This window comes from Gastrolobium bilobum, unplaced genomic scaffold (assembly GCF_033153095.1).
Source record: "Gastrolobium bilobum isolate Gb01-03AN ecotype WA unplaced genomic scaffold, APGP_CSIRO_Gbil_v1 utg1896, whole genome shotgun sequence".
Lineage (NCBI taxonomy): Eukaryota > Viridiplantae > Streptophyta > Magnoliopsida > Fabales > Fabaceae > Gastrolobium > Gastrolobium bilobum.
In genome coordinates, this window is record NW_026895813.1 from 138,826 (window position 1) to 164,754 (window position 25,929).

General features: G+C 35.2%; 3 protein-coding genes across 3 annotated transcripts; 1 reads left to right on the forward strand and 2 right to left on the reverse strand.

Annotated features, from left to right (window-relative positions):
* The first annotated feature begins 770 nt into the window (after window positions 1-770).
* LOC133296148 (glutaredoxin-C6-like) lies at window positions 771-1,387 on the forward strand. Its single transcript, XM_061495096.1, has one exon. The coding sequence runs from the start codon at window positions 807-809 to the stop codon at window positions 1,248-1,250; it is 444 nt and encodes a 147-aa protein (XP_061351080.1). The 5' UTR covers window positions 771-806; the 3' UTR covers window positions 1,251-1,387.
* A 9,571-nt stretch (window positions 1,388-10,958) lies between these two features.
* LOC133296145 (beta-fructofuranosidase, insoluble isoenzyme CWINV6-like) lies at window positions 10,959-19,182 on the reverse strand. The gene is given in 8 exon segments (XM_061495094.1): window positions 10,959-11,165; window positions 11,248-11,338; window positions 11,457-11,619; window positions 11,622-11,694; window positions 11,797-11,955; window positions 12,113-12,972; window positions 18,826-18,834; window positions 19,011-19,182. Coding segments are annotated over 8 exon segments (1,734 nt in total).
* Window positions 19,183-21,071: 1,889 nt separating this feature from the next.
* On the reverse strand, window positions 21,072-23,967 carry LOC133296139 (beta-fructofuranosidase, insoluble isoenzyme CWINV1-like). The gene is made up of 7 exons (XM_061495086.1): window positions 23,847-23,967; window positions 23,671-23,679; window positions 22,606-23,465; window positions 22,120-22,278; window positions 21,779-22,017; window positions 21,363-21,453; window positions 21,072-21,275 (listed from the first exon to the last, which is right to left on the reverse strand). Exons 1-7 carry the CDS (start codon window positions 23,965-23,967, stop codon window positions 21,072-21,074), a joined length of 1,683 nt encoding a protein of 560 aa, XP_061351070.1.
* Between the last annotated feature and the right edge of the window lie 1,962 nt (window positions 23,968-25,929).

Sequence of the window (25,929 nt, forward strand, 5' to 3'; positions counted from 1 at the left end):
CGTTAATGACGTCGTGTGTTTGAGATTAACAGAAGGACTAACGTGGAACCTATTTGCCTTTGTTGGGGACTATTCAACTAATTTATTTTTGTTAGAGACTAAAATGGGTATCGAATTTTTTGTCAGAGACTAATTTGAATATTTACTGTAGTTTAAATAAATAAACTAAATAACATGTTTTGGGCTTGAAATAGAATACCCCTTTCTCCTGTCAACCCATCAACTTTAATTTATAAATAATAATAATAATAATCTGTTACTTAGAGGCATCAATTCCCATTTGAACAACACAGTAGATTCTGTTCACTTGACAAATCCATTTACATTACATGTTAATTAATCATTGGAAAGAACTGAATAGGTAAGAAGAATAAATGTTAAGTAAAAATAGTAAATAGATACTCGAATTTAAAATATTATCACAGTGAGTAAAAATCTTTCCGCTTAAAATATAGACATAGCATGTAGTAACTTAAATAGTTAAATCCCAGATAAAATTATATGTAAAAAAAAAAAAAAAATCCCAATAAAAGTTTAATCAATAAACAAGACCCAGTTTTGTTTTTTAAATATATTTTTGTGTAATAATAAATATTTTTTAAACCGCATAAGCGCGCGTGGGGGGAGACAGAGTGGCAGTGCATGTAAGAGTTAAGTGTGAGGAAATAGAATAGTTGAGTGATGTAAGCAAAGTTGAGGGGGAAGTCCTCGCTCTTTTCATTTATAAATAAAAAAAAAACTCACCTCTCTCACTCACTCATTCATTCATTCCCAATTCTCCCACTTTCCAAATCAAAGACGTTGTGATGCAAGGACTACGTCCTTGCTCAAACGACGTCGTCGTCAACCTCGACCTCGCCACCAACCCTTCTTCTTCTTCTTCCTCTTCTTCCTTGTCCATCGACGTCGACGAATCCACCGAGTCCCGAATCCAACGACTCATATCGGAGCACCCCGTCATCATCTTCACCCGATCCTCCTGCTGCATGTGCCACGTCATGAAGAAGCTCCTCGCCACCATCGGCGTCAACCCCACCGTCATCGAATTAGACGACCACGAGATCCCCGCCCTTCCCCTCGATCACGATCAACAATCTCCCACCACCACCGCCGCCGCCGCCCTCCGCAACCGCACCCCCGCCGTCTTCATCGGCGGAGCCTGCATCGGCGGCCTGGAGTCACTCGTCGCCCTCCACGTCAGCGGCCACCTAGTCCCCAAGCTTGTCGAAGTCGGTGCTCTCTGGGTATGACTAGACTACTCATCTAATCAAATACCCAAATATATATATATATATAAATTATTATTATTATTCTACTTAGAAAAGCAAAAAAAGAAAAAAAAAGAAAAAGAAATTATAACTAATTGTATAATTTTGGGTCTTCTCTGTGAAATGGAATCTCAATTTCTTTCCTTTACATTTTTTGTTTTTTTAACGTTCGAATCAATCTATGGTTTTGGGGAACACGTGTGGTGGAAGAGCATCTGGCGTCAGTGACTGAGTGTGACAACGTTATTTGGGTTTGGCCTGTGCTCTCTTCATCGTTCTTCACGGTGGGTGTGTGGGTGCATCGCTTCATTCCCTTAATTACTAGATTGGGTCCCATTTCCCAATTGTTATGCAATCAGGGCCGTTGCTTCATTCCCTTAATTACTAGGTATCCCCTGTGGGGGTTAAGACGTTAAGGAAGAAAGAAAGGGAGTTCACAAACTACTTTGGAGAAGATGAGAGATATTTTTTTTTGATAAAGGCACGCACGCACTCACCTTCAATTATTGCATAACAAACATAGTTTAGATCAGGCACGACTCTTATTACTGAAGTTTTTTTTTTTTTTTTTTGTTTTTTTTGTTTTGCCTTGGCACTTTCGTAAACATCAATAGAATCAAATCCCCATGGTTGTGTAATACGGTCCTCTTAAAAGGAATTAATATAACTACTTTAGGCACAATCTTAATTGTGCTGTTATTGTCAAACTAGAATCATTTTTTTGCATTAAAGGAGTTGGAATTTTGCAATCCTCGCTCCTGCTTCTTATTCTTCTTACTTTCTTTGACTAGATCAGTATAAATTGCTTTTTCTTTTTTAAAAGTGATAGACAGTGACCTTATTTTTTTTTTTTTTACTTTTACCTACTTTTAAAATGCGAAGGTAGTAACTATCACCCGATCATAAAAAAAGTTTTAGTTTCCTTGGATTGGTTTGTGTGAAAATTAAATAGTATATAATAAGAGTGCGAAAATTAAATAGTATATAAAATTATTTTATACATATATAAAAGTGTATAAAACTCGTGTGTGACCATACGAAAAGAAAAGAAAAGAAAATATGAGCTTCATATATTTTTATGTGTGTAAAAAAAAAAAATATCTATTATAATATGAAAAATATTATATCTATATAATAAATATTCGCGTGGCACGGTTACATATATTTTAATAATTGTTATTGAATCTAGCGTTCACAAAAAGGTAAAAGCCCCGATAGATGCAAAGCTAAAACAGGTCGCAAGGACAATCTTAAATTACTGTCATCATGCCAAGAGACAGCTTTGATGGGCTGGTGCGTGATGGCATGCATCACTACATCCTTATAAATCTCTAATGTTAAAATTTTACATTAGAGGGTTAATTATGTGAATTTCTTTATATAAGAGGATCCACTCCTCAATTGTATAGCTAAAGCATCAGCCAAATGATCCATCGTTAACATAAGCCAAGAATCAATATATCAACTTTAACGACCCTCTGAACCAAGCCCGCCCACAAACTGAACCTCAAATAGAAACAAAAACAAAAAGGCTAGCACTAAGTATTATACACTACTATAATCAAAAAGCACCTTGGTGCTGATCTATTGATAAGCTAAGCATCTTAGAAGCTGGAGTGTAGTGGAGCATCTTGGTGCTTTCTACATGATTGTTAATCGTAAATGAGTATGTTTGTTGCAGCAAAAAAGCACAACAAAAATGAATAATTTAAGGTAATTTATCAGTTAAAATTCTGAAAAAATAATAATTAAAAATCATCAATAGCATACTATAGTATTGTATTGGTGTGGTATCAAAGAGGCTGCAATTTTGGGAGGAAAAAACAAAGGTTGGAAGGATCTTTTCCCAATTAAGGAAAAGGATAGATTATGATTAAGGGTAAGACCAAGAGTCCTACCTCCACTTTCCACCATTTGGGACCCAATTAGACAATTGGTTTTCCTTTAGGTTCGGAAAAGACGGCAAGGTGACTAGTGACGGCATCAACGACATCAACCACTACAATTACAACTACAACTATGGCCACAATCCAAGTAGAAAGGGTGAGTTAGTGGGTATTTCATTTTCCAAATTTTAAGGCTTTCTTTAATGCAAAATCAGACGTGGCATGCATGCCATGCCATTGATTAACAACGTTGGCGGGTCCCATGATAGAATCTTTCAGCCTAACGTAGGAAGAATCTCCTAATGATTCTCTTTCCTCACAGGGAGTATTAGGGCTGTGTATGGGTCAGGTCGGGTCAGGTTTTTGTCCGATTCGACCCAACTTGGTTTTTATAGGTCAGGTATTTTGACCCGACCCGCTTTAATTTGATCCAAGTCAGGTCTGACTTGGATTGGATTTTGTTGAACTAGTTCAAAACCAGTTTGGATCTGACCTGACTTAGTTTCTGAAGTGGGTCTGACTTGGTTTCTGAACTGGGTCAAATCTGATCTGACCCGTTTTTGACTTGGTTTTCTCACAAAATTTTGTTGAAATTTTTACGTTGCAAAAGACGAAAATTTCGTCACAAAATTATTTTTTCGTCGAAATTTTTACAAAAAATTTTTTTCTATAGAAATTTAGTTTATGTCAACAGTTTTGACGAAAATGATTTCTTCAATCAAATTTTTTAAACGAAAAAAGAATTTTGTCAAAAAATTTGACAGAATATGTTTCGCTAAAATTTCGACGAAATTTTTTTTTCTCAAAAAATTTAACAAAAATTTTTTCGTCGAAAACTTTAGCCGAAATTTGAAATCTGTAAAGAATTTTGATGAATTTTTTTGCCGTCAAAATTTTTTGATGACGAAAATATTTCCGTAGAAAACTCTCGCTGAAATTTGAAATCTGTAAAAAATTTTGAGGAAATTTTTTGTCGTCGATATTTTTTGCCGTCAAAATTTTTTGAAGACGAAAATGTTTTCGTCGAAAACTTTCGCCAAAATTTGAAATCTGTAAAGAATTTGGATGAAATTTTCTGCCGTCGAAATATTTTGATGACGAAAAATATATTCGTCGAAAACTTTCGCCGAAATTTGAAATCTGTAAAGAATTTTGATGAAAGTTTTTGATGGAAATGTGTTTCGTCGAAATTTTCAATGGAAATTGTTTTAAGGAAAATGTTTCATTTGAAACTTTCGACAAAATTTAGATTCTCTAAAGAATTTAGACAAAATATTTTTTCTGTCAAAATTTCTTATTGAAATATTTTTGTCAAAAAATTTTACGAATTTTTTTTTACAGAAATGTGTTCCGTTGAAAATTTTGATGGATATATTCTTTATCAAAAAACTTGACGAAAATATTTAGTCGAAATTTTTTGATAGAAATGTGTTTCGATAAAAATTTCGACGAATTTTTTTTTTGTGAAAAAGTTTAACGAAAATGTTTCCATCGAAAACTTTCGCCAAAATTTGAAATCTGCAAAGAATTTTGATGAAATTTTTTGATGGAAATGTGTTTCGTCGAAATTTTCAATGGAAATTGTTTTGAGGAAAATGTTTCATTTGAAACTTTCGACAAAATTTAGATTCTCGAAAGAATTTAGACAAAATATTTTTTCTGTCAAAATTTCTTATCGAAATATTTTTGTCAAAAAAATTTACGAATTTTTTTTTACAGAAATGTGTTCCGTTGAAAATTTTGATGGATATATTCTTTATCAAAAAACTTGACGAAAATATTTAGTCGAAAATTTTTGATTGAAATGTGTTTCGCTAAAAATATCGACGAAATTTTTTTTTGTGAAAAAGTTTAACGAAAATGTTTCCGTCGAAAACTTTCGCCGAAATTTGAAATCTGTAAAGAATTTTGATGACATTTTTTTCCGTCAAAGAATTTCGATGAAAATGTGTTTCGTCGAAAGTTTTTATGAATATATTTTTTTGTGAAATATTTTGACGAAATTTAGATTCCGTAAAAAAATTTGACAAAAAAAATATTCCGTCAAATTTTTTTACCGATATGTTTTTAGTCACAAATTTTGATGAAAATCTTTTTCGTCAAAAATTTTTGCGAAAATTTTTATGAAAATATTTTCTATAAAAAATTTGGACGTAATTGTTTTACGTTAAAACTTTTCTTTTAATGTAATTGTGATTTTTTTTTCACACAATGGGTATGGGTCAAGTTTTGGGTCAGTGGGTCAATATTAAAACGAGTCAGGTCTAAAACTGACCCAAATAAAAGTGGGTCAGTATTTACACCAGTTCAAAAAATATGGGTATTTATGGGTCGGGTCAAGGTCGGATCAAGGGCAGGGCAAGTGAACCAGTTTTTTTGCACACCCCTAGGGAGTATGAACAAAATCGGGTGATTGACTCTCTTGTTCTTTTTTTTTTTTTAATTTTTTTATTATCATTTTGTTACTCTTTTAAAACTATACATTAATCTATTCGTATTTGACCACGTTGACCGTCATCTACTTGAGTATCTAGGTCAGTTACTTGAGTAAATGATGGCAATTAGCAATTTAAAATTTAGATTCATGAATACTTTTTATTCAAACAAAGTTCTAATGTCTTGTCTACGTTGTATCGACACTAGCAAGGGACGCGACGCGACATGATACTTTGACAAGTTAATTTTAAAAATGTTAGATTTTTACACGTTTTGATATTAAATTATGGGAAAAGTGTTTATCCTTTTAAATGACATAACTTATATCCTTTCACTCTCACAAAGAGGTGGGATCCACACCTTTATTTTTTTTGTCAACTCTCTCTCCTCCTTTATCTATCTCTTTCTCTCTCTTAAAATGACACAATCTTATATCCTTTAAAATGAAACACACTTTTTCCTTAAATTATATTTTTAATATATATAATATAGTGTACATTTAATACATATAGCAACCAATAATAAGTCATATAACCAATCGAATATTCAAATTTTACAACATAAATATAAAGCAAAAATAATAAAACATTCATAGAGTGTAGAGTGTAGACTACTCACAAGTTCAATTATTTTCATCTCCATCTTGAAGAATCTTGGCCTCTATCTTTGGCTCATCAAGTGAAAGACTAGAAACTTCAAGATCTCCAACATCATTCAGTGAATCAAATGTATCTCCAGCAATGTCCAACATTTGATTTTCTCCTTGTGCATGACTAGGTTTCTTTCTTGATAAGAGTTGAAGGTTGCTAAGCACATAAACTAAGTCTTCAGCACGTTTTGGAGTGATTCTATTCCTCTTCATGGAATGCACAAAAAAATAAGTACTCCAATTGCGTTCAACACATGATGAAGAAGAGAGTTGTTGCACAAGTCTTAATGTTATCTTTTGAAGCATTGATGTAAAAGTACCATAAAGTAGCCACCAAGATTTCGGATCCATAGTGTATTGAGTATTGATGGCATCAAAATCGCCAAAGATTCCACTATTGCTAATAAAAGCTGCATTACTCCAAACTAATCTTGTTTCGATCCTCCATGCTAGGAAAAATCTCCTTAAACATTTTTGTCGCTCTTGAGTAATCTCTAAATCTATGTGTGGAGGAACTCGACTAGAATCTTCCTAGAGCCATTCTTGACTATAGTATCTAAAAGAGAAATAAAAAAATTAAACAAATTGTCAAGTTATATCAAGAGAAGTATCAATTTTAAACTGGATCATATTTAAACACTTACTTGGGATTCAAAGCATGTGCCAAATAATGTAGTGGAGTTGAATTTTTTGTGCAACAATTCCCAAGAATGCGATGCACCATATCATAAAAAGAGGAGATCTTATCCATCCTCTTTCCCTCTTTATGGTATATAGCTTTCTTCATTTTCTTAATCATCTCATACCACATATCATATATCAAGTGAAGAGAAGTTCTATCAGTGTCACAAGCTCTGATCATATAATAAAAAGGAGTAGTGAAGACAAGTATGTAATCAACTGAATCCCAAAAACAATCATCCAATATTTTTTCCTTCACAAATCTGACCCTTCCAAGATTATCATATCTATAAATACTCTTTTTTTCACTTATTAACTTGAAATTTCTTCAGCATCACAATCATTGAAGCAAGACGAGTATTAGTAACAGGAAGCAACTTCAACATCACAAACTCATTAAAGATGGACAATCTCATAGAATGATTCCTAATGAAATGCTTTATTGCTTCAACATCACCTACAAAATCAGAAATCTAAGTATATTCCTCATATGATATTTCATTGTCCTCCACATTCTTTGTAACATAAATATTTTTCATAGCCGAATTCAATGCGTGAACAGTACATGGTGTCCAAGTCAGTGGCGGATCCAGAAAATTAATGAAGGGTGAGCACTATTCAAGTACATATAGATCTGGGTCTGGTCTGGAACGCGACTTGCGAGCAGGTGTCGGCTGGCTGGGTCTGATTTAGATCTAGATTTGGACAGACTGCGACTCAACTTGACCAATGATGGAAAAGAAACAAATGTTCCAAATTCTAATTACGGAGATTGAGGTTTGAGAGGAGATGAATCAGTATGTAGATGCAAATGAGCTCTCTACTGTTAGGTTTGGATAATGAAGGTGGAGAAGGAAAAAAAAACTTACGAGAAAATAAAATAGAAGAAAGAAAATTAAAGGGGTAGGATATCGTAACAATCAACTAGGGTTACCACCAATGTTACTACCAATAAATTTCACCGTTAGATCGATTATGTTAATCTAACGATTATATTTATTTTCATCTTGTGTGGTTATGATCCCCATATTTAATGTTAAATCATTAAATATGAGAAATCATAATCATACAAAGGTAAAAATAAATATAAAGTATTAAATATGGAGAATCATAACCATACAAAGATAGAAATAAATATAACCGTTGGATCAACATAATCGATCTATTGGTGAAATTAATTGGTAGTATTATTGGTGGTAACACTATTTGGTTGTTACAATATCCTACCCCAAAATTAAATTAGAAAAATTTGAATTTTAAGAGAAAAATATTTTTATATTTTTGCATCAAATTTTAAGGGTGGGCACTTGCCCCCCTTCTCTAACACTTGGATCCGCCTTTGGTCCAAGTAATAGATGAGAATTCCTGCACAATCAGTTGCCTTGCTCCCTTACAATTTGCAACATTATTTGTGATTACTTGAACCACATTCGCCTCTCATACTTCTTGAGTAACTTCCGTTAACAACCTGAAATTTTTTTTATCATTAGCCTCCCTCGAGTAAACAAACAAACACACTCAAACATATTACAGAAGTCCAAAAAATTACCTGAAAATAAAATTTTGTCCTTAATATCCCCCGAACAATCAACTGATTTTAAAAGCATTGCTTTACCATAAGATACTGCCATAAAATTAATGAGTGGTCTCCTTTGTAAATCACTCCACTTATCACTTACAATACTCACCCCCTTATGAGTCCACGCCTCTCGAATAGGTTCACACAACCTATCAATATTTTCTTTCTCCTTTTGCAACAGAGTGGTTCGCAGCGCGTTATATCCAGGTGGCAAATGACCTCCACTATTACGATTTGCTGCATAAGTATACGAAGCTTGGAAGAAAAGGTTCTTTGCCAAACTGAATGGCAATCCTGCTGAATAAAACATTCTAGCGATCAAATAATTTAATTCTTCTCGTTCCAAACATTAAATGTTGTTTCCTCATCTTATTCTCCAAGTACAGCTTTGAGGCTAGTTCCTCATTAAAACAGAGAGTGTGTTGCACCATTGTCATCGAAAAAAGGGTGAAACTAATCCCCTCGAGAGGAAACCTTTGCTCTCTAGTCTCCAAAGAATTTCAAGAATATGCTTTAACCAAGATTTGAACCCTGGTGAAAGCAAATCCTTAGGCTTTGTTTGGGAGTTGATTTTAGGAGCGGAAGGGAAGGGAAGGGAAGGGAGGGTTTTAGTAAGCTCTTCCCTTGTTTGTGAGTTTAAAAAAAGGAGGGGAAGAGTTTGGAGATTTTTACTAAACCCTCCAAAGTCCTCTCATTCTTCTTAAAATTAAAGTTCCCCCAATTTGGAGGGTTTGAAGGAAAAAATATTAAAAATTACTTATCTACCCTTAGCATTAAAATGTTAAAACTACATAATTGTGAATCATTTTTAAACACGATATTATTAGAAAAATCTCAAATACCGACAGAATTTATTGACGAAAAATATTTCCTCAAAAATAATGATGAATTTTTTACGAAAATCATATACGTCAAAAAAATTTCGTCAAAACTAAAGACAAAATTAGAGACGAAACCAGATTTTGCCATATTCACTAACATAAATTTTGTACGAAAAAAAAATTCAGTCAAAATTATTGATAGAATCTAAATTGCGTTGAAACTTTTAACGAAAATATTTCTGTCCAAAATTTTGATGAAACACATTTCCATCGAAAAGTTTCGACATAAAACAATTACGTCAAATTTTTTTACTGAAAATATTTCCATCAAAATTTTGACAAAAAATATTTCTGTAACAAATTTTGACGAATTTTTTTTTTGTCAAAATTCTTTACGGAATCTAAATTTTACCAAAATATTTCACAAAAAAACATATTCATTGAAATTTTTAACGAAAAATTTCAACGAAACACATTTCTATCTTAAATAAACGACGAAAAAAAATTTCATCAAAATTTTTAATAGAATTTAAATTCTGCCGAAAGTTTTCGACAGAAATATTTTCATTAAACTTTTTGGCAAAAAAATGTCGAAATTTTTAACGAAACACATTTCCATCGAAAATTTTCGACGGAAAATATTTTCGTCAAGTTTTTTGATAAAAAATATTTTCAGCAAAATTTTCAACGGAACGCATTTCTGTCAAAAAATTTGGACAAAAAATATTTCCGTAAAAATTTTGACGAAATATATTTCGAAAAAAAATTTTGACGGGAAAATATTCTGTCAAAATTCTTTACAGAATCTAAATTTCGTCGAAAGTTTCGAATGAAACATTTCCCTTAAAATTTCTGTCGAAATTTTCGTCAGAACACATTTTCATCGAAATTTTGAACGGAAAATGTTTTGTCAAAATTTTTGACAGAATTCTTTTTTCGTTTAAAACATTTGATGGAAAATAAATTTCGTCAAAATTTTTGATAGAAAATTTATTTTTGTAAAAATTTTCATCAGTTGAAAAATTCCATCGCTTTTCGACGAAAAGTATTCTGACGAAAAAAATAATTTTGTGATGAAATTTTTATCGTTTGCAACGTAAAATTTTTATCGAAAATATGATCTTTTTTGGTGTTGTGAAAAGTACATACATAGTTTTGTTAGAAAGTTTAAATTTAATTTAATTTGTAAAATATAATAATTATATTAATTTAAAAAAAAGGGTAAAATGGTAAAAATATCTCATTAACCCTTAATTTTCCTCCTTTATCATTTTTTTAACTCCCAAACAAGGGAATGGAATACCCTCTAATTTCCTTCCCTTTCTTCCCCTCCCTCCCCCTTGGATCCCCTTCCTTCCCCTCCCCTCCAAACTCCCAAACAAAGCCTAAAGGTGCTTAACTTTGCCAGAAGGGTAATTAGTATGATTCTTTGATTAGGCATGTTATTTATTCAATATGGCGAGTAAGCTCATTGATATGCAGACACACACTACAATTCATTCTTTTACAAAAATAGAGAGAAGATTTATTTCCCGGATACAACAATCTTAGAGAGACCAATAAAGTAGAATAAAATTAAGGCTAAGACTCACATACGACAGTTTCTAAATAAATGCTGTCTGATTCTCCTAATCCTTCTTAGTTACAGCTTATATTATTTCCCTCGAGGCCTAACTCCGCTTGCTTCATGCTCCAAGCATTAAGTTTTGAGATCAGCACACCCTGGTTTCCATTGTTAAATACATAAAGATGGGCATCTTTGTCTATAGCCAATGAAGGATAAACTCTACTAGTGATGCAAACTCTCCCTTCTTCTCCAAAACTCTCAATAATAGAGTGGTCAATCTGCATAGTAAAAACCTATATATATCAAGCTAGCAAGCACATGATGAAACGAGTAGGACAACACAAAAAAATTTAAGCATACCAAGCTTCTAAGTGAAATCGTTTTGAGATTGGGATCTATGTCGAAGATAGTTCCATATGTTGTTTTATCAAGGTCTTGCCGCAATGAAGACCTGTGTAAGTGTAGACAAAAATCTTGGTCTCAAACACAAATCACTAGTTGAGGTTCAATCTCAATGAAAAGTGAAACATGTGCACTACAAATTAAGTTGTGATAATGTCAGAATCAACCTGCTCTGGTCACTGCACATAAGGCAAACATATCTATTGTGAGCTCTATATATTTTGAAGAAGATTGCAGTCTGTTCTTTGAGATCCTCTGAAGCTAAAGCTAACAAACCAAATGGTCCTATTATGCCACTTCTTGATGCATTTTCTTGGCTACAGAGTAGTTGGGATCAACTCCACTGGGATCTAGCAACTCAGCATTTTCTAGTTCAGGTAGCTCAAACAACACTTCCACATCAACCTTTAAATTTCAAAATTAAAAATAATCACCATTGAAACTGTGCTTAATTACTCTGAAAATCCATCAAGAAAATCTAAGAAAACACAGCACTAGTTTACTTACCTGTGATGCAGTGATACCTGAGACTTCAATAATTGATCCACCAAAGAGTTTCTCTCCTGTTAAACTGATTTGCTTGTCACGTAGTTTTTCAACCTCTTCAATTGGCCACTGCATCAATCGCTTCCCACTTTTATCAAGCCAAACTTGCCTTGGAATTGACTACATTGTCAAACAACAACTATCATTTATCAATATGATACATTTCCTCATTGACCACATCTTAAAAATCTAGACCTTATGATATGAATATTGCCTTGAAAATAATTAAGGCAGCAGAAATAACTAAAAGAAAAAGCCCAACATGGAACTAAAATACCTGTAAACCTGCCCATCCTTTCTCAATATCATCTTGTGTGGTGTCAGACTCCTTCACCCAGCCCCACAATATCCTTCTGTTCTTGGCATAGTCAAAAAATGACTTGGAAGCATAAAAGTTACCATAGTCATATCTTAAGTCCAAACTAGTTCCTGTGAATTTAATATCAGGAATAAAGTTTTCCTGATCGGAGTCATATTTACCAAGAAAATAGTAGTCATGTTGTCTGCTTAAATAGCTTATCTTCAAGACATGCCTGACATTCGGATTTTGAACAGAAGTATCCACCCCATTTGTGCTATTGATGTACACAGGAAAAAAGTCTGGGCATTCACAAACTCCAGTTTTATCTGATGCAAAGAAAGGATTTGGATCCACTGTCCAATTAACAAAATCCTCACTTTGATCAAGAATCGCCTTCCCTTCATCACCATTTTGAGCACCAATGACTACCCTCCATTTTCCATCTTTTCCCTGCCAAGCAGTTGATGGATCTCTGAAATTATTCACTTCAACTCCACTAGGTGGAGTCATGACAGGGTTTTGAGGGTGTTTGGTCCATTCCATTAAGAAGGGGTCTGATAGATTCTTTGGCATAGCTAAGTTCTGAACTTGATGTTTATTATTATCAATCCCTGTATATAAAATAACAGGTTCTTCCCCTGGGAGCATAGTAGCTGAACCTGACCAGCAGCTGTTGATGTCAAAGGGTTCACTTGGTTCAAGAACATTATTCAGATGAATCCAATTGATGAGATCATAGGATACAGAGTGAGCCCACACAATCCTATCACCAAAGGTTGCTGCATAAGGATTATGTTGGTAGAAAAGGTGGTAAACACCTTTGTAGTACATTGGTGCTGTGAGATGTTGATGGGCTCATAGCCATGGAACCTTATAAGATAGTGTATGAAAGAAGGGGGAAAGCCCAAGCCCAAAGAGAAAGGGGAAGTCACCAGAGCAAGGCACTAAGGGGAATTGAGGAGAAGTTGGTTAATATCAATGCCACGTGGAAAGCTATGAATGGGCAAGAGGAAGTGGAGAACGTGCAGCGTGAAGAGAGGTGTGAAGCGAATAAAAGCGAGGAGAGTTCGTTGGAGAGGGGCATGCAATTACATGAATGAAGAATGGAGAGTCCTATTGCTGAGGATGGGTCATTGTCTCTGTAATTGGATGAAAGGGTTATCTTTCTTGTTATTTCTTATGGCATCTTATGTTAATTTTCTATTGTAATTCGGCTAAGTCCATTGTTAAATAGGACATTCTGTTTGTAAGAGGCACTGATGAAGTGTCTGATATTTCTGCAATATTAATATAAGTATTTGAATTCAGTCCATCTTTTACCATTTCGTTCAAATTCCTATTTAGAACTTTGTGGGTACCATCAATTTGGTATCAAAGCTTTCACGAATCCTTGGAAGCAATTAATGGTTAATACAAGAATGGAAAATAGAGTAGATGAGGTAGAAAGGAGAACGGCGAGAATCGAAGCAAGGATGGAAGGATTGGATGCTAATTTTTTGCACCTCCGTGATGCTGTAATGGCATTCATGGCGCGAGCTGAGAACTTCATGATCAGAGCAGAAAATAATGAGACAGAGAGACCGCCAAACGCTAACAGTGAAGGAAACAATGGGAATCGGGTGAGAAATAACATGAACACGGTGAGGGACGAGGAAAGAATGCGAAGGGTGGAGGTACCGTACTTCGCCGGAGAAGATCCTTACGGCTGGATATTTAGAGCGGAACGTTACTTCCGGGTCAATCGAATTCCGGTCAAGGAGCAGGTCGAGACAGCTTCTATTTGTTTGGAGGTGAAGGCGTTGAGCTGGTTCCAGTGGTGGGAACCACGAAACCCCATGGTAGACTGGAATATGTTCCGGACGGCCATTTTAGAGAGGTTTCTCACCTCTAATGGGGGAAATCCATATGAAGCACTCATGAGTCTGAAACAGAGTAGTTCCGTGGCTGAGTATCGAGAAAATTTCGAAGTCTTGTCCGCACCACTGCAACACGCAGATGAGGCCATGATGCAGGCGGCATTTGTAACTGGTTTACAGGAGACCATTAAGGCGGAGGTCAGAGTTCACGCTCCGAATGATTTGGCTCAGTTGATGAAGTTAGCGCAGAGGATTGAGGAGAAGGAGACGGTGTTGGGCCAAGCCAAGGTGGTGGTGGGCCGAACCGGATCGGGATTCAGCAATCAGTACACACACATGGGAAGGCCTGCTTTGGCTAACCCACGAAATGGGCCTCAATCTAATAACACATTTGGCAAGTTTGGGCCCAATATTAATCAACAAAGAAATGGGGTCCCAATTGACCCAACGAGTCCATCGTCAAGTGGAAGTGGAGGGGGAGTGAACCCTAAGGGACCTGAGAACCAAACTTCGGGAGTGGCAAGGGATGGAGGGGTAGCTACCAGTTATGGTGGTTCGACAGTAGGCAACGGGGGACGCCGAGGATCCCGTTTTCGAAGGCTATCACCTGAGGAATGGGAGGACCACCGGTTGAAGAATCTGTGTTTTCGATGTGACGCACCATATTCACCAGGTCATACATGTCAGAATCCTCATTTGCATGTGATGATCTTGGCCGAGGGTGGGGAAGAGCTCGAAGAGGAAGAGGTGGAACGAGAGATGCATACAGTGGCAGCAGATGAAACGTTACAACTGGGCATACATAGCGTTGTAGGTTTGACTTCGAACAAATCCTTGAAGTTATGGGGAAAGGTGGGTAATCAAAAGGTAGTTGTGTTGGTGGACACTGGAGCCTCGCATAATTTCCTGGCAACGGGGATAGCTGAGAGGTTGGGTCTTCAGGTGGATACAAACCAACAGTCTACTGTAGCAGTTGGGGATGGTCATCAGGTAAAGAGCTCAGGGTATTGTAAGGGGCTGAAACTGGAGTTACCTAATTTGGTGATCATTCAAGATTTTTATGTGTTTGACTTGAAAGGGGTAGATTTGATTTTGGGTTATCAATGGTTGGAAGAATTGGGAGAGGTACATGCCAATTTCAAAGAGAGGAGGCTGAGAATTCCTTGGCAAGGGAGAGAGGTCATGATCTTAGGAGACCCGTCTCTTTCATGTAGTGGAGCTTCTTACAGGGGATTGGGTCGTTCTTGGAGGAAGGGGGCTGAAGCTTTTTACTTGGAATTGGCTTACTGCATGAATCAGGAGGAGAACTTATCGTTGGAAATCAACAACGTGGCTGGGTTATTACAGGAATTTGAAGATGTATTTGCTCCATTAACTCAAGTACCACCTAAGAGAGGCTGTGATCATAGAATATTGTTACAAGAGGGTTCTCTCATTCCCAATATACGACCCTACCGGTACCCACACTACCAAAAAGGAGAAATGGAACAGTATGTGAAGGATATGTTATCTACAGGCATGATTCGTCCCAGCAACAGCCCTTACTCCAGTCCCTTGATTATGATAAAGAAGAAGGATGGGAGCTGGAGATTTTGCACAGACTATCGAGCTTTAAACAAGGTAACAATACCTGATAAGTTTCCAATACCTGTGATTGATGAATTGTTAGACGAACTGGGAGGGGCAGGAATATTTTCGAAACTCGATCTCAAATCTGGTTATAATCAGATTCGAGTACGAGAGGAGGATGTGGAAAAGACTGCTTTCCGCACCCATGAGGGTCACTATGAGTACCTTGTGATGCCCTTTGGGCTTAGTAATGCACCTTCAACTTTTCAATCTTTAATGAATACTGTCTTTAAACCGTATTTAAGAAGGTTTGTGTTAGTCTTCTTTGATGACATCCTAGTGTACAACACCACTAGTGAACAACATGTGGAACAACTGAGGAAGGTACTGGAAATTTTGAGGGACCACCATTTGCATGCTAATTTCAAAAAATGCAGTTTCGGGCAGAAGCAGCTGGAATATTTGGGTCACTTGATACCGGCAGAAGGTGTTACAGCTGATCCAAAGAAATTAGAGGCTGTAAGCAAGTGGCCTATACCGAAGAATCTAAAAGCTTTAAGAGGCTTCTTAGGTTTAACTGGTTATTATAGGAGATTTGTGAAGCAGTATGGATACATGGCTAGACCTTTAACACATCTACTCAAGAAGGATAATTTTGTATGAGGAGAAGAAGCACAAGTAGCATTTGACAACTTGAAATCTGCCATGGTTCAACTACCAACTCTTGCACTACCTGATTTTGAGGAGACCTTCATTGTAGAAACAGATGCATCAGGTATAGGGATGGGGGCAGTACTCATGCAAAAAGGTCGTCCATTGGCATTTTTGAGTCAAGCATTTTCAGAGCATGCCCGAAATCTGTCTGTATATGAGCGTGAGTTGAAGGCAATAGTGTTTGCGGTGCATAAATGGCGTCACTACCTTTTGGGACGCCATTTCATAGTTCGTACAGACCAAAGGAGCCTTAAATACCTCACTGAACAGAGGGTCATGTGTGAGGGGCAACAAAAATGGGTGGCTAAGTTAATGGGTTTTGATTTTGAAATTCAATTCAAACCAGGATGTGAAAATAAGGCTGCGGACGCCTTATCCCGAGTTATGGCGTGCAGGGAATTAACCATGGTTACTAGTCCTAATTTGCAGTCCATTGCTGATGAAATGTTAGAGGACCCTGCCACACACCAGATTATGTTAGAAGTGCTGGTGGATAAGCAGTCCTATCCTGGGTATCATGTCAAGAGTGGGTGCTTGTGGTACAAAAACAGATTGGTGATTCCGAAAGCCTCCAAACGCATTTCGTTTATTTTAGAGGAGTTCCATTCGTCCCTGTGGGGTGGTCATTCAGGGGAGCTAAGAACATTCAAGAGAATTGCTTCTGTATTTTTTTGGAAGGGAATGCGGAAGGATATTAAAGCTTTTGTCCAAGCTTGTGGTACCTGTCAACAACAGAAATATGATAGTCTTTTACCAGCTGGACTCCTTCAACCATTGCCTATACCGGATCGAGTATGGGAGGATATAGCTATGGACTTCATCGGAGGACTGCCTAAGTCAAAGGGAATGGATACTATCTTAGTGGTGGTTGATAGGCTCACCAAGTTTGCTCATTTTTTGACCTTGAAACATCCTTTCACTGCTCAAGATGTAGCTGCTGTTTTTGTCAAGGAAATAGTGCGATTACATGGGTTCCCACGCTCTATCATATCAGATAGGGACCGGGTGTTTGTTAGCAAGTTTTGGGAGGAATTGTTTCGTTTGTCAGGCACTAAATTGCGATTTAGTTCTGCCTACCATCCTCAAACGGATGGGCAGACGGAGGTGGTTAATAGGACACTGGAAACTTATTTGAGATGTTTTGTCAATGGACACCCAAGGGGGTGGATGAAGTGGATACCTTGGGCGAAATTCTGGTTTAATTCATCTTATAATAGAAGCACTCAGATGACCCCTTTTAAGGCTTTATATGGAAGAGATCCACCCAATATTCTGCATTTGGGCGAGGGCAGCACATCTGTGGAGGCTGTAGATCAATGGCTGCAGGCAAGAAATGCTAATTTAGAGGATTTAAAAGTGAACTTGTGTAATGCTCAAGCAAGAATGAAGGTTCAAGCCAATAAAAAACGACGTGAGGTGGAGTTTCATGAAGGGGACTGGGTTTTCTTGAAGATACAACCCTACAAATTACGTTCTCTTGCCAGAAGGATAAATCAGAAGCTAAGTCCCAAGTTTTATGGCCCTTTTGAGATCACCAAACGGGTAGGACCCGTTGCTTATCAATTGAATCTCCCATCTTACTCTCAAGTTCATCCAACATTCCATGTCTCACAGTTAAAACGGGCTATACAGCCCAATGTTCCGGTTTTGGAATTGCCTCACTGTTTGACGGAGGAATTGGAAATGAATGTGTATCCTGCTGCAGTTTTACAGCAGCGGAGGTTGATGGATGGCCAAATTGAATTATTGATGCAATGGGAAGGTCTTCCGGAGAGTGAGAGTTCTTGGGAATTGATGACAGAAGTGAAGGCACAGTTTCCTTCTTTTCCCCTTGAGGACAAGGTATTTCTGAAAGGAGGGGGTATTGATGGGCTCATAGCCATGGAACCTTATAAGATAGTGTATGAAAGAAGAGGGAAAGCCCAAGCCCAAAGAGAAAGGGGAAGTCACCAGAGCAAGGCACTAAGGGGAATTGAGGATAAGTTGGTTAATATCAATGCCACGTGGAAAGCTATGAATGGGCAAGAGGAAGTGGAGAACGTGCAGTGTGAAGAGAGGTGTGAAGCGAATAAAAGCGAGGAGAGTTCGTTGGAGAGGGGCATGCAATTACATGAATGAAGAATGAAGAGTCCTACTGCTGAGGCTGGGTCATTGTCTCTGTAATTGGATGAAAGGGTTATCTTTCTTGTTATTTCTTATGGCATCTTATGTTAATTTTCTATTGTAATTCGGCTAAGTCCATTGTTAAATAGGACATTCTGTTTGTAAGAGGCACTGATGAAGTGTCTGATATTTCTGCAATATTAATATAAGTATTTGAATTCAGTCCATCTTTTACCATTTCGTTCAAATTCCTGTTTAGAACTTTGTGGGTACCATCAGATGTAAACCAACACCAGTCATTATATCATAATTTGCTTAACATTAACAAAAAATGAAATTGTTTAATTGTTCAAAAGAAACCATTTGATCAAATTACAAATGGAACAGCAAAGAACATGACAGTTTTGATTCTCTATGATAGATAGTCAAATAAATTTACTGACTTACCATTTGGATCTGCATAATGAAGACATCCATTTTCAATTTTCGTCCACAAAAACATGTCAAATGACAGAGAGAAAATAATTAGACTTATCAATGATTTAGAACAAAAGGAATGGAATATATACACTAGTAGACCTAAAGAGCATTAGTGCTAAAAGTAGATTCACAAAGCATGGTGGGGATAATACCGTTCATCCAATTCTGTGGGGGCTGAAAGTGATAAGAAGTTCGGTAAGGTTGTTTTTCAGGTACCCTGTACTTGATATAATCATTGCTATGTGTGGATGCTTCAATTCCATTTCCACTGTTCAGCAGAAAATGAAATAACACAGGAAATAGTAGCGCTACAAAGATCTTCATGATACAAGCATGAAGGGGAAGCTGAAGGTCAACCTAAGCAAGATGACCTATGAGTTTTAGTTTGATCTAGAACTTATTATATATGCACAGTACATCACAAAACATTATTAATATATTTAGAATATTGGATCTATCACTTTGTGGAGAGAGCACCACTTATGTACTGAATTTTAATTCTGTAATGATTCCTCGAGACATATCCAAAACCAATTAGATTTGAAATCTACACGAGCTTGTTAGGTATACTCTTAACTGTAAATAAAAATGTATATTTTCAACTTATTATATATTTTGAAGAAGAAGAATCGGTTTATTTTGTGCAAGTCAAAGTTACCCTTGCATCACTTAATAACTTTTTTTACTAGGTAACTTTCGCTGAGTAGCATGAAAGGAAATAACACGAGTAGTAGTGACACTACAAATTAAGATCATGGATTAAAATATGCATATCTAAGTCCTTGATCGAACTAAAACTCATAGGCCATCATGAAAACCTTAAAGATCAAGTACATTACAAAAAAAAGATTAATATATTCACGATGGATCTGTCACTATGTGGAAAGAGCATCGCACATATACCATGATTCGTGGGGAAATAGTACTCATCAATTATTCCGCAATTACTCACTTAAGCCGAAGACAACTTGCCAGGATTTTGTCTAAGATCCAAAGCTCATAGCCAAGGAAAAGACCAAGGTGAATAAACACCAAAACGGAGTCATAAATATCTGTAAAGAACTTTGAGATACACCACCCCAAAAGTTAATTCAAAGGATGTGAGTACTCGCCTTATAAAGATCACGTTAGTTGCACATACAATCAATGTGGAACTATCTATATTTTCATTTATCTTTTGAGGTCGTGTATCTCAAGATTCTTTATAATATCAATTAAAAAAGACCACAAAAGCTTAATTGCTTTCCACTTATCTTTTCAGTTTTCTTTCTTTCTTTTAAGGGGTTACTTTTCCTGTGTTGCCGGAAAAAAAAGCAAACTTTCCTATAGACTCAGGTTTTGGAAGGGTTCGCAATTTTTTTTTTCTAAAAAAAGAAGGCTCTAAAATCGAAAAGTTTGTGGGAAGATTGTTTTCTTGTCCAGCAACACAAGACATACATTACCATTCTTTTAATATATAGACTGGAAATTTCATAATCTAATTGTTTGCTATAATTTATTTGCTTATGGCAAAAGGTCTTTCTAAACAAATATTTCAAAGTTGATTTCATCAATCTCTCATGTGAAAGATGACTTTAATAATCGAAACCTTTAACCTTATTGTTTGCGAACGTAATCTCTTCCAATAATAAAAAAAAAAATTAAAGGAAACGTAAAATCTTGGTCTTCTAAGAAACATTTATCTTTTTGTTCCCCCAACGTGCAGTTAGTTTATTTATTTTGAGAGAATTTTTTTTGTTATGTTAATATAAATGAATTATTTTATGTTGCTAAAAAAAATTTATAAGTAGGACTCGCAAATAATTGGAGAGAAAATAAAATCAAGTTGAGTGTCTATAAAAGTTTGGTTTATCTCATATAGAATGAGAGAAGTATAACTCATATTGGACAAATTGGAAATAATTACAAATCAATCACAAGAGAACGAACATCGAAATACAATATATTGAAAAATATTTCTACAGTTAATGCAGATAAGTTATCTGCATTTACTTCCAAAACGACGTCGTTTTGGGATTGAAAGATTAAAAAATTATAATGATAAAGACTATAATAACTCTAAAATAAATAAAATTATAAAAATATCATGATTTCTGCCCAAAACAATGTTGTATTGAACTTATTGCAGACTTAACATGCACTAATCACAGAAAAAACGAACTCTAGCATATATAGTATCCAAATAAATGTATGATTCTCAAAATCTTTTTTAGCTATAGATTGATTATGTTTTCTTTATGGCCAAACTTTGCTTGGTTCATGTTCCAAGCATTCAGTATTGAAATCACCACACTCTGGCTTCCATTGTTGAATACATAAAGATGGGAATCTTTGTCTACAGCCAACGAGGGATAAACTCTACTGGTGATGCAAACTCTTCCTTCCTCCCCAAAACTCTCAATAATAGAACGGTCAATCTGCACAAAAAATAATCTCCGTATAACAAACTAGCAAGTACTTGATGAAACAAGGAGGAGAACACTTGTCATTACGAATAAACATACCAAGCTTCTAAGTGAAATCGTTTTGAGACTGGGATCTAGCTCAAACATAGTTCCATATGTTGTTTTATCAAGGTCCTGCCGCAATGAAGACCTGTAAAGTATAGACAACTCTCATGTTTCTAAGTCTCAAACACAAATCACTAGTTGAGGTTCAATCTCAATGAAAAATGAAATATGTGCACTTCAAATTAAGTTGGAAGAAACTAGCATGCAGGTGGATCAATTGTTAAAGGGTTGTTCCACCTTAACTAGTAGTCTGGAGGAGTTCTTAGAACACAGCTATGTTAAAATTTGGTAGATAGAGCTTTCCAGCTCATGTGCTTCTGTTCGGCTCAAATAAGACTAGTCGCAATAAATGAACCTATAGACAATATATATATATAAAAAAAATAAGTTGGAAGAATGTCAGAAGCAACCTGCTCTGGTCACTGCACATCAGACAAACATATTTATTGGGAGCTCTATATATTCGGAAGAAGATTGCAGTCTGTTCTGTGAGATCCTCTGATGCTAAAGCTAACAAACCAAATGGTCCTATTACGCCACTTCTTGATGCATATTCTTCACTACAGAGTAGGTAGGGATCAACTTCACTGGGGTCTAGCCACTCTGCACTTTCTAGTTCAGGTAGCTCAAACAACACTTCTATATCGACCTAGAAATTTCAAAATTAAAAATAATCACCATTGAAACTGTGCTTAATTACTCTGAAAATCCATCAAGAAAATCTAAGAAAACAAAGCACCAGTTTACTTACCTGTGATGCGGTGATACCTGAGACTTCAATAATTGATCCACCAAAAAGTTTCTCTCCTGTTAAACTGATTTGCTTGTCACGTAATTTTTCTACCTCTTCAATTGGCCATTGCATTAATCGCTTCCCACTTTTATCAAGCCAAACTTGCCTTGGAATTGACTACATTGCCAAACAACACTGTATCATTCATCAACATCATTCTCTCCCACATCTTAAAATATCTACATCAGGTTATGATATAAGGGGCAGGATATTTTTACACCAGTGTAAGAGTTAGAAGACTTACACTCAATTTTGAGCATTGATTCATTTATATCCAATGGCTCACATTACTAAAAAATTAGAGCCTTTAGATATAAATAAGCTCAACGATCAAGATTGAGAGTATAACTTACACTGGTGTAAAATGATCCTAACCCGTGATATAAATATAGCACTAAAACAATTCTTAATCAAAAGAAATTGGTCAACATGGAACTAAAATACCTGTAGACCTGCCCATCCTTTCTCAATATCATCTTGTGTGGTGTCAGACTCCTGCACCCACCCCCACAATATCCTTCTGTTCTTGGCATAGTCAAAAAATGACTTGGAAGCATAAAAGTTACCATAATCGTATCTCAAGTCCAAACTAGTTCCTGTAAATTTATTATCAGGAATAAAGTTATCCTGATCAGAGTCATATTTACCAATAAAATAGTAGTCATGTTGTCTGCGTATAGAGCTTATCTTCAACACATGCCTAACACTGGGATTTTGGACAGAAGTATCCACCCCATTCGTGCTATTGATTGACACAGGAAAGAAGTCTGGGCATTCACAAACACCAGTTTTATCTGATGCAAAGAAAGGATTTGGATCCACAGTCCAATTAACAAAATCCTCACTTTGTCCTAGAATCACCTTCCCTTCAACACCATTTTGAGCACCAATGACTACCCTCCATTTTTCATCTTTTCCTTTCCAAGCTGTTGACGGGTCTCTGAATTCATTCGCTTCAACTCCACTAGGTGGAGTCATGACAGGGTTTTGAGGGTGTTTGGTCCATTCCCTTAAGTAGGGGTCTGATAGATTCTTTGGAATAGCTAAGTTCTGAAGTTGGTGTTTATTAACATCAATCCCTGTATACAACATAATAGGTTCTTCCCCTTGGAGTATAGTAGCTGAGCCTGAATAGCAGCCCTTGATGTCATACGGTTCACTTGGTACAAGAACATTATTCAGATGAATCCAATTTATGAGATCATAGGATACAGAGTGAGCCCATACCATTTTGTTACCAAAGGTTGGCCCATCAGGATTATACTGGTAGAAAAAGTGGTAAACACCTTTGTAGTACATTGGTCCTGCGATGGGTTAGTAATTGTGTATTAGCATTTATCTTTTGGGTTGTAATATGCACAAGGAATGTTTATTTATTTCTCCAAATAATCTTTTAGAACAAATTACAAGTGGAATGTACAAAAATAAGACACATGTTTTTTCCTCTAGTCATACTAGGGTGCTGTGGAGAAGAGGTAAATAAATAACTTAATAGTTTAATGAGCATACCATTTGGATCTGCATGATGAAGGCAACCATTTTCAATTTTCGTCAACAAAACATATCAAATGACAGAAAGAAAAGAATTAGACATAAGCAATTAATTAGAACAGAAGGAACATATACTTGTAGACATTGAAAGCATGTGTGTTAAAAGTCAATTGACATAGTGCTGAGGATAATACCGTTCATCCAATTTTGTGGGGGCTGAAAGTGGTACCAAGTTCGGTAAGGCTGTTTTTCAGGTACACTGTATTTGATAGAATTGATGCTGTGTGGGGATGCATTCTCTGCAATGATCTCCATGATGATAGCTCAAAGGTTATGGGAAGGTCAACAAGAACCAGATGGCCAATGTCTTGGTTTGATCAAGGCTTATTACATGCAATTATGCACACAATAGATCTTTGATTTTGTGGGAAGAGCGAGTACTAAAGATGTAAAATGAATTGTGGAGACAAATCCAAAACCAACTTTGTGTATATATTGCAACAAGTAATTATATTTATTGATGACTTGACTTAAAAAACCTCTGCAAATTGGATTTTTTTTCTTTCAATAAACTATATATCATCTTTCTATTTTCTAATTGTGTATTCACGTAAAAAGTTAATGTTTCTTATGTTGTAGGAGATGAATTTTATCTCCTATATATACATACATAAAAATATGTGGATCCATATAAAAAAAAAAAAACGAAAGAAAAAATACAGGTCTTATATATTTTTATGTGTATATAAGAAATAAATTTATCTTTTATAATATTGTGAAAAAAATAAACCCTTTACGTAATCATGTTTAACACGCAAAAGACATAATCAAAGTCCTGAAGGGGAAGTATTCCAAAATAATGTTCGGTTCTGCAAGTTACACTTTTTGTGCTTAAGTATTATGACAGTTTTTAGTAGAAAAAAAGAGAGAGGAAAAACAAGAGAAATTACTTGTTATGTGAATGGGAAATATCATACTCCAATTATTTATTTGGTGCAGGGTCTTTCTAAACAAATAATTCAAAGTTGATTTTATCATTCTCTCTTATTAAAGGTCACTTGGAGACGATATTAATCTCAAAAGGCTCAGAGTTTTCAAGTTAAAAATATTAAGAAATTTAAAGTCTTGGTCTTTTAATAAACATTTTTCTTATAGCTGTTTCCTCCAACTTGCAGTTGCAATAAGTGTAGGTATATATATATATATATATATATATATATATATATATATATATATATATATATATATATATATATATATTAGACATCCGGAGGCCAAAAGATACCAAATAGGTTTTTTATTAAAAAGAAAAATAGTTAGGAAAGGACAAAGACAGCAAAAGCTTAAGTACTTTCCACGTATCATTTTAATTTTTTTATTTATTGACCTCCTTGACTACGATCCCCGGCATTTAGATTAGCTTTAGCCGGCTACATGTTAAATGTATTACTTGCAATGTTTTAAAATTCTTCCGTTGGATCAGCAGTTAAATTTTATATGCACGTTGATGTTTCTAACCTAAGCTCATGGTTGAATCCGTGACTTTCGTACAGAGGATGTCACTTCATTTAAAAAAAAATTACACATGAAAAGACATCAAATTGTAAAAAAATTACAAAAAAAACTTGTTGTTGGTTATATCTAGAACTATATCTGAAATCTGAATTATTCTTTTTTTTTATCTTCCGATCTTTTCTTCCAAACTCAGACTTAATTTTTCTCATCCGGTGATCTCCTCCGCCGTGATAGTGGTTTCTTCTATCATCTTCGATCTTCTCTCTCTCCTCCATCATGTTAATTCTTATCTCTCCATCGTTAATTTTTAATATTTATTTATATTATAACTTTAATTATTACTACTATACTAATAAAGAATAAAAATTAGGGAAAATATTTAAAAATTAAAAAAAATTAAATTTATGGTAATTATTCATATAAATGAATATATCTTTTAAACAATTTTTTTCTAATTTAGTTTAAATATATTTTTTATGTAATACGCTTTTATTATTTTGAAATAATAATTTTACTTTTCAATATAATATAAATAAGTAATTCATTTTTAAGATAATGTTTAAAATAAATAATTATTTATTTTAAACATTAATACTTAATTCTGTTATATATTTAAATAATAAGTTTGAAATCAAAAGGATGAAGTGGTAAACCTGAAATCAAAGGAGTAAAAGTGATTGACTAAAAACAAGGGTAAAAGTAAAATTATCTCCCGTGATTCTATAAATGTTTGGAGCATTTACACGGAACTTTTCCTAAGGA

Excerpts from the sequence above, each read along its gene's own strand:
- LOC133296148 (XM_061495096.1), top strand. The coding sequence starts at position 807 with ATGCAAGGACTACGTCCTTGCTCAAACGACGTCGTCGTCAACCTCGAC.
- LOC133296139 (XM_061495086.1), bottom strand. The coding sequence starts at position 23,967 with ATGGAGATCATTGCAGAGAATGCATCCCCACACAGCATCAATTCTATC. Across the intron at positions 21,454-21,778 it reads ATGTGCAGTGACCAGAGCAG|GTCTTCATTGCGGCAGGACC; the intron begins GTTGCTTCTGAC and ends TATACTTTACAG. Across the intron at positions 21,276-21,362 it reads CGATTTCACTTAGAAGCTTG|ATTGACCGTTCTATTATTGA; the intron begins GTATGTTTATTC and ends TTTTTTGTGCAG.